The sequence below is a fragment of the Glycine soja genome, chromosome 18, assembly GCF_004193775.1.
Source record: "Glycine soja cultivar W05 chromosome 18, ASM419377v2, whole genome shotgun sequence".
NCBI lineage: Eukaryota > Viridiplantae > Streptophyta > Magnoliopsida > Fabales > Fabaceae > Glycine > Glycine soja.
The window spans coordinates 49795863-49804548 of NC_041019.1; the positions used below are offsets into that span (position 1 = coordinate 49795863).

General features: G+C 33.5%; 1 protein-coding gene across 1 annotated transcript; it reads right to left on the bottom strand.

The window, feature by feature from the left end:
- Positions 1-535: 535 nt before the first annotated feature.
- On the bottom strand, positions 536-5734 carry LOC114394670. Its single transcript, XM_028356341.1, has 9 exons — positions 5502-5734; positions 5347-5409; positions 5184-5239; positions 4056-4149; positions 3868-3928; positions 3094-3175; positions 2205-2260; positions 1068-1131; positions 536-980 (listed from the first exon to the last, which is right to left on the bottom strand). Exons 1-9 carry the CDS (start codon positions 5634-5636, stop codon positions 917-919), a joined length of 675 nt encoding a protein of 224 aa, XP_028212142.1. The 5' UTR covers positions 5637-5734; the 3' UTR covers positions 536-916.
- Between the last annotated feature and the right edge of the window lie 2952 nt (positions 5735-8686).

Sequence of the window (8686 nt, forward strand, 5' to 3'; positions counted from 1 at the left end):
AATTAATATTATATTATAATTAATTCATTTATAAATTTTATTGTCCACCATTAATATAAATAAAAAAATAACTAATGTTACCTTAAAAAATTAAAATGATAATTATTTTAAAACATTCTTTTTACGTGGCAATTATATAATAAGAGAATAGCAATTTATACTAGTGTACTTTTTTATATTGAAGTATTTTTTTTTTTAAACTTGAACAGGCCAAGCGGATTCCATAAACACATTAATAAAAAAAACCTTTAACCAAAGCAAAGACACATAATACATTTTCTAACACTTTCTTTTTAATACTCATTAAACAAAAATATTATTTAAACATTATTGAAAACTACAAAACTATTAATAAAAATCATTAATTACAAAATGAGAACCACAAAATTTTATAATTTCTAATAAATTTTAACTAACTACAGTGTTCGAAAAAATGTATTACTAGAATCTCTCAAGTTACAGAACAAATAAATGACGAGTCTTTAGGGGCAAAATCAGAAGTTATTAAATTTCATCTACTAGACAGGGAGGGATATTATCTTCGAGTGTTGATTCAAATTTATTAATAAGATTCAAATGATTGCGAAATTAATACCCTACATTTTGATTTATTCTTTTATAGCTTTTCAAGTATTTAACCTCATGTATTGTTACAAAGCCAGCCTTCCCTATGAATTAATACACCCAATCTCTCAACTTTTACTGCCTCTCACTCCACAGTTCGTCCTGATAAAATTAATCCAATCCAACTCACTCACCTGAGTCACCTCCTTCATCAAGAAAAGAAACAACTGGTTCATAGCTTTGTATATGCAAGAACAACATTCCCTTCTCCCCCTCCTCCAAAATTGATCTTGTCAATTCACGAATACAATATTACAATGTTATACATTGCATCATTGACACCAGGGATGCATCATTCAACCTTTGCTACCACCTCACCAGGCACGCTGCTTTCTACAACCGTTTCCCTTACAAATCTGGGAATTCAAAGAGCATGAAAATTACTGGAGTAAATAAACAAAACAAGAATTTTGTTTTACAAGTTTGAACCAAGAAATAAGTACCTTTCCAATTTGTCACGTGATGATTGCAATACGTAGATTGAAAGGATGAAAGACAACATGAGACCTGGATATTTTAAACAGTAACAACAAAAGTGCACTCTCTTAGTAAAATACAACGCTATCTACAAATTCATCATGCCCATGTTTTAAAAAGAATATCTCAAGTAATTTCAATCCTCAGCTAACGAACATACATTCTTGATATCTTACCAATCAAATCACTAATACTTCTATAAACAAAATTATGGTGCAGCCAGGTATTTTGTCTCCACCAAATTGACAGATAAGGGGTGCCAAAATATTTACTCTAGTCAATAGGTTGGTGTAACAGAATGAAAGTTAATATTGCAACTCGCAAGGAAAAAATACTGACATAAAAGCTGACAAGAGATCTTGTCTTATACATAGGTAAAAATTAAAGGACAGGATTACTTTTAATTTAAAAATAATAATCACATGAAAGATGACAGAAGACACTTCCCTCCTACGTTTCCCTCATCTTAGTTGCTCCATGTTTCAGAAAGATGACAACTCTTGCACATACAGGACCCACCGAAGGATGTGACTTTGACGGCATTAATGGGGAGAGTGGAAGAAAAGATTTTGTTCAAAGAGCAAGTAATAAGCTTATGGAACGATGTCATGTCAATGATCTACACGCAAGTGACAAATTACATTCTAAACGAGAAATGGCTTAGCAAAAAGTGTGGTCATGACAAATTCATTGAGGCAAGGAGTCACATTTTGCTTCCTTATAAAATGATTGAGTAACATGTGGACCAAAAGCATATAAAATTTATTGATGAAACAGGGCACCCTATAATTTATTAATAAGATTTAGGGGGGGAACCAAAATGAGAGCAAAAATTTTAGGCGATATGGGCAGAATGAATTTCAGCCAGAAGCTGTTACAGGTGTTTGAAACTAGAAGCAATTTCAGAAACCTCCTGAAACATGGAACCAGAACATGGGGGAGCGGAGACAGTCACGAGAGCATTTCTATTTAAAATTAATCCAATCCCCATCCCTTAATTTTTATCTAAAGGCGATTACAGAATGTTCTCATTTCTTACAATCCTGAAGTATTCTCACTTGATACCATATATGTAAAGAATCAAGGGAAAGGTATTTATTTACCTGAACCAAACAGAACAAAAAATCCTGAAGTTACATCTATCTCTGAATGTTCCTTCCTGAAATATTTCAGAGAGCACACTGAGCCATTTTTCCCCCAATCTAAAATATTTATTATTATTTAAAATGATGAATATGACTAAAGCATATCTTTCAAAGTTCAAACAGTAATAAACACAGAAAGTTCATATATCTATCACCAACTGATCCAAAACATTGATGTGTTCATTCAAGTGTTTAATAAATACTGCAACTATAGGAATTAAGAACACAAATTATGTTTGAAGGGAAAAAGTTGTTGAAGATTTAGATGCATCAAATGCCCGCACTACATGTATATAAATAGATGATGTTTATTGTCAAGTTTGTGAACTGCAAATCAGAAAGAAATAACAAAATAAAGGATCATGTAGTGACAGCAACTGTCAGCATAAACACTACCATTTAAATTACAACTTTGCTATTTCATTAACAAAAAGAATGGGTGTTAAGACATATTGTTGAGAATCTCGAGGAACTGGAAAACCTCAAAAAATCAATATTGTTATACAATGTGTGCAGATGCTAATTAATACTCCTTTTCAGATTGATATTATAGGTCAAATACTACAGTAACTAGTAAATGTCCTCCCAAATAACACTACTAGCATAACAAGATTTCAAAAACAATGAATCCCAACATTATAACCCACCCCCTCAAATGCCATAAAATTGGATCACTTCAATAACAATAAATTAGTTCAAACTTCAAAATCAATATTGATTAACTACACAGAAAATTGGATCAAGGGCTTCAATAGCAATAATTTAGTTCAAACTTCAAAATTAATATTGATTAACTACATAAATATGTATATATATAGCTACAACTAAAATAACACAAATGACAAACCATGTATATCGGACAAGTATATGCTTTGGCCAATGCTGAGAATCCCAGAATTGTTTACGAATCTCAGGATGAACTTCAACATCTGTAAAGAAAAAACAAAATCTGTAAGCACAATTATAGGCTCAAGGCCCTCAGAAATAAGTTACAAAGGCATCACTTAAGAAATCATATTGCCCATTGTTTCTCTTATACCAGAAATGGCACATGAGAATTCATCAATGTGTAAGGTATCAACATATTTATAATTCAATATGAAAATAAATGTCTACAGAATATACAGGCTCCACAGAATCAGTTTATTGTAAGTATATTCATCAACACTAAGTCACTAAATGCTTATTTCTCAACATTAATCAATTACAAAGAATGGAATGCCTTCAGACATTAGTACGAAAAAGAAAAGAAAAAAGTCTTCACTAATAAAATTTGAATACTATCATGTTGAATAAGAGAATCTACATTACAGAGACGGGTACATTTGTACATGAATATGCCAAATAACAGCTGAAATTGTACAGGCTAGGTAAAATTTCTAAGTAGAATGGTCACCTCATAAAAAGAAAAAGAAAAAGAAAACTTTAGGAAAATCAAAATAAAAAACCTTTTGGATCGACAAACAGTTTACAAGCACAGTCCTTGACATTTCTGACATATTTCAGAAGAGTCTTGACAAAAGGTCACATGCATAAGCTAAGAATAATTCTTTCATTTTCAAAAGGTCACATGTATAGAACTTAATGTTTTTAAAAATATAATTAGAGAAGAACAACATACAGTGATGAGGCATATCCACAACTTTAGCTGTGACACCATGCAAATCACTTCCTGAATACCTCTGCATGACATTAAAATTCCAATCAATTCATGGACTAGCAACAAATTCTGAACTCGTATAATCCAGTACAATAATTGAATAAATTGAACAAGATCATGTCCATGACCTATCTTCAGCACAGTATTACCAGATCTACTTCAATCATTGGGACCTCCGTGCTTTTTCGATTCACCACAAGAAGCCACGGGATTAAAAACTTTTCCCTGCCAACTTGAAACGATCTGCAGATAAATAAAAAATAAAGAAAATTATAACCACATTTTCTCCTGCAGTTTAAGAGCCAGGGTCAACCAGATAGAATCAGATAACAACAATGCAATCACCCCATATGGTATAACCAGTACAGTAGTACAAAGTTTCATCTCATTGTGTTCAGAATACAATACATTATTCCTTTAATTTCCTGTACCAAGCATTCCAACTTCACTTCTCTCACCAATGCACTATAAGAAGATTACCATCTTTTGCCAGCACACTGCTCATTTTAATTATTTGGTAAAAATGCACAGCCCTATTCACTGTGTCTGTCAAGGGGATCTAGTTCAATTGATTGAGCAAGTTTGCATGAGTTGTTGTAAATCCCCTGACACTGTTTTTAATTCCCACCAATTAAAAGAAAGAAGAAAGATTCACTGTGTCTTCAGATTTTCATTGAATCCATTTTTTCAGATTTTCATTTTATCTATTTTCCGGCCTTATTATTCCCAGAATAGACAAACCAATCAGTCAAGCACCATTCACAGATTCACTCTGCAGAGATTAACTATTATTATAGAATCAAGGTTTTAAAAACAGTCTGCAATCACAATTTCAGCCGTAACGTCAAGGTTTTTGGGCGCCGACTACAACCACATCAGTCACATTTTCCCACAATGTCAAAAATCACGACAAAACCACAACCCCAAGTGCAATCTAAAACCTTCAAAAATCTTCAGTTCACAGAGTCACAGCAAGTACAAATACACCCCCCCCCCCCCCCCCGCAGTATATATAATTAGCATCCGAAACTAATGGATTTGAATCAAATACCTTTCCCTCAAATTACTTCTTGCCAAGTAAGTGTTTGCATTAATTTAAGCTAAAGCTTAAACTGAAAATCATTCTGAAAGTTTTTCGGGAGTTAAAAACGAAAAAATAAAACAAATAGAGCTTTTTTTCCCTAACAAATTAAGCAAATTCAAACGTGAATTAAGAATCATATCAACGCAAAAGGCACACATTATACTGAAGGGGGGGGGGGGGGGGTGGAGCTCACATTTTATAAGCATCCGCACCAGTGTAACCCGTGGGCTTGGGTATGGGCATCAACACCTACAAAGTCAATTCCCAGAAAGAACCAATTAAAAATAGCAATAATAACAATAAAGAAAGAAAGAAATTAAGAAAACCCTAATTTAACAAATTCAAAAGATGCGTACCTCGCGATTCACTGCGAAGATGGGGCAGTGACGGCCAATGAGGTCCTGCCACACGGTTCGCGACTGCAATCACAAAAGGAAGAAAGTAACTTAGAGATGAAAACGGCGTCGTCCGGAAGGAAGAGAAAATTGCAGAGAGTGAAAAGGGAACGAACGGAGTGGTATTGACCCATGCGGCTCATGGGAACGATGTCGCCGGGTCTGTAAGCGACGGCGATCGGAAGAAAAGACGGTAGCAAAAGCAAAAACGACAATGACAGAAGCGGTTTCGCCGTAGCTACTGCATCCATGGCTACCAACAACAACTGTGACTCCAACTCAGCTTCAGCGTTTCAGGTTTCAGGTTTCAGACTCTGACACACGATGTCGTATTGGCATAACGCTCCGTTTTGGAGCTCCAAGCACTTCGTTAAAGGAGCCCGTATTGTCGTTTTGCTTTGCGGGCTACTTGTTTGGACCGAGCCACCGTCACGGCCCAACTGGTTTAGTATGTAAAGTTGGACTTTGCTATTGGCACCCCAATTGTAAATGGCACCCTCAAACAACACAATGGAATGTGTATGATAGTAACTACATTAATAACAGATTTAAAAACTAAATGATTGTTGACATTACACTGGTCATTTAAGATGAAGTTATTTAACTTGAGATATATAAGATTGACAAAACCATTTTTAAACTTAGACGGTATTTCACATTGATCGTTAGTTGAATTGTTTAAACCCATTATCACGTTGAACTATTAATCCAGTAATCAAGCATCCGTTGCGTTGAGAGTTGAGATTTTTTTTATGAAAATAGGAAAAAAAATAAAAACTATTTACATGAAAAGTGTAGTATGAAAACTATACACAAGAAATAGATGATTTTATTATTTTACATCGGTTATAAACATGATTGATATAAAAGCAAAATTACCCATGTCATATAAAAAATTTTCAGTACATATTTTACGTAAATAATTTTTTATTTTTATCTATTTTTCTCAAAAATTCTTGAGTTCATAAACAGAAAATGTTTCATAATACTGCTTTTAAATCTCTGAATGAATGGCTATGATTTTTCAATAGAAGCTGCGCTGTTTTGAGTTACTCTCTGTGTATGATTTTGCACTCGAATCTGCATGGTGCAGCAGCAGCTACCGTTGTCGCCGCTTTTGAAAGCAATGCAAAGGCAAAGAGCTATCCAACGTATACGTCTTTGTGACACCGATCGACAACTACAATGCAAAGGCTTGCATGGCCAATAATTGTTGTCGCTGTGATCACATTGGCATTATTAATGTTAGCTCTATTATTGCCATCGGTGATGAGCAAGTTAAGCAAAAAGCCTGAATCCAGTTGGGGACAAGTTGGTGATGATCACGGATATCAATCCATTTTATCTGGTCAAGAAAAAGTAAGCAAATCCTAATCAGTAAAATGCTTCATTCAATTATTGAAATTTACATTTTTATTGTGATTTTTAATGTGATTTTCACTGAAAATATTAATTCCGTATCCAATATCCAAGAGATATTAACAAGACTCAGGAAATAAACCAAACAAACAAAAGAAATTTTAAAAGCCAGATCATAGACCTATAACAAGAAAACATATTGTTAGATTTCATCTTAAAACCAATTGGCATTAAGTGAAGTTGCCCAACAGGTATATAAGCTGCACTCCAAGGATTGAGGCAGCCGATGTGGGACTTGGGTATTTTCCCAATACACCCCCTTCACGCCCAGCACTTATTGGGCTTGGTGCGTGAACCACAAATGGTGGGTGTTTGTCACAGTGGAAGCGAAGGCGAGGTCCCAGGGTCAGAGCCTGCTCTGATACCATGTTAGATTTCATCTTAAAACCAATTGGCATTAAGTGAAGTTGCCCAACAGGTATATAAGCTACACTCCAAGGATTGAGGCAGCCGATGTGGGACTTGGGTATTTTCCCAATATGGCAACTTCACTTAATGTCAATTGGTTTTAAGATGAAATCTAACATGGTATCAGAGCAAGTTCTGACCTTGGGACCTCGTCTTCGCTTTCGCTGCGACGAGTACCCACCATTTGTGGTTCACGCACCAAGCCCAATAAGTGCTGGGCGTGAAGGGGGTGTATTGGGAAATACCCAAGTCCCACATCGGCTGCCTCAATCCTTGGAGTACGGCTTATATATCTCTTGGGCAACTTCACTTAATGCCAATTGATTTTAAGATGAAATCTAACACATATCAAGCTAAACTTTTAGAAGTAGATCAATTACAAAAGTTCAGTTTGGTCTATTTTCTTATTATAAATTAATTTTTAAGGTCTAGTTTGTCATGTTTGAAGGTTTAGCATATTTTAAAAGATTTTACTATAACACATTTTATAGAATCATAATGTTGAGTCACAATTGCAGTAATTTATTATTTCTCCAAATTCTCATTGTGTAACTAATCCAGGGAGTAATCCTAACCATCACCTATGACTATCATACAAAAAATCATAGCATGAAGGCCATGTTGTCCTTCTCCGAGCCACACTTGGCTTAAATAAATTTGACTTGTTTAAAAAATTTAAGGTTGAAGACTATCTAGTATGTTTCATGGGCTACTTTTTAGGTTTGATATGATCATTTTCAAAACCTACCTTAATTTATCAGACACACTACCAAGGCTAAAACATGCAAATTAGACAAGCCATATAAGCAAGGTTTCAAGCTAGTTAGACCTTTAAACATGTTAAGCAAGTCTTATTGTAAGACTTAAATTCCTTTAATTGTCATTAAATTAAAGTTAAATTAGTAAGGGTTTATCTAACATTTAATATATTAGTGCTAGAATTTCAATTTTTAATTCCTTGCCTCTATTGCTTTATTTATTATAATAAAATTTAGTATTGTACTATATTTTATTTATTACTATTTATTTTAGTTTAGTAAAACATTTAATTTTAAAAAATAATAGTTTAAAATTAAAATTTTAATTACCCAAAAGTATATTTTTGTCTACAAAAGAATATAGAAAATCATATTATTTTTATATTTCTCAATTAGGTCAATATATGATATTAGAAACACATTTTTTATTCAATAAATTAGTTTAATATCTTTTTATATTTTAACTAAGCATATCCTCAAGGTTAACGAAGTTTTAAAATAATTGTTAATGATCCTTATCCATATGATAATGAAACCAAATGCTTAATTAAATGCCTCCTAAGTATCACAATTATGTGATTTTAGTCACTTAGGTTCTAATTACACAAATTAGTGGGTATTCTAATGATAACTGCTAAATAATTGTATTTTGATAGTAGAAAATTAGTCAAATATCGGCCAGAAATTAATTATTTAGCAGTTATTTGTGAGTAAAA

What these genes read in the sequence shown, in the direction of transcription:
- LOC114394670 (XM_028356341.1), bottom strand. Translation starts at nt 5,636, where the DNA reads ATGGATGCAGTAGCTACGGCGAAACCGCTTCTGTCATTGTCGTTTTTG. An exon ending in TCTTCGCAGTGAATCGCGAG is followed by an intron (nt 5,240 to 5,346) that starts GTACGCATCTTT and finishes TTGACTTTGTAG; the next exon opens with GTGTTGATGCCCATACCCAA. An exon ending in TCACGTGACAAATTGGAAAG is followed by an intron (nt 981 to 1,067) that starts GTACTTATTTCT and finishes TTGAATTCCCAG; the next exon opens with ATTTGTAAGGGAAACGGTTG.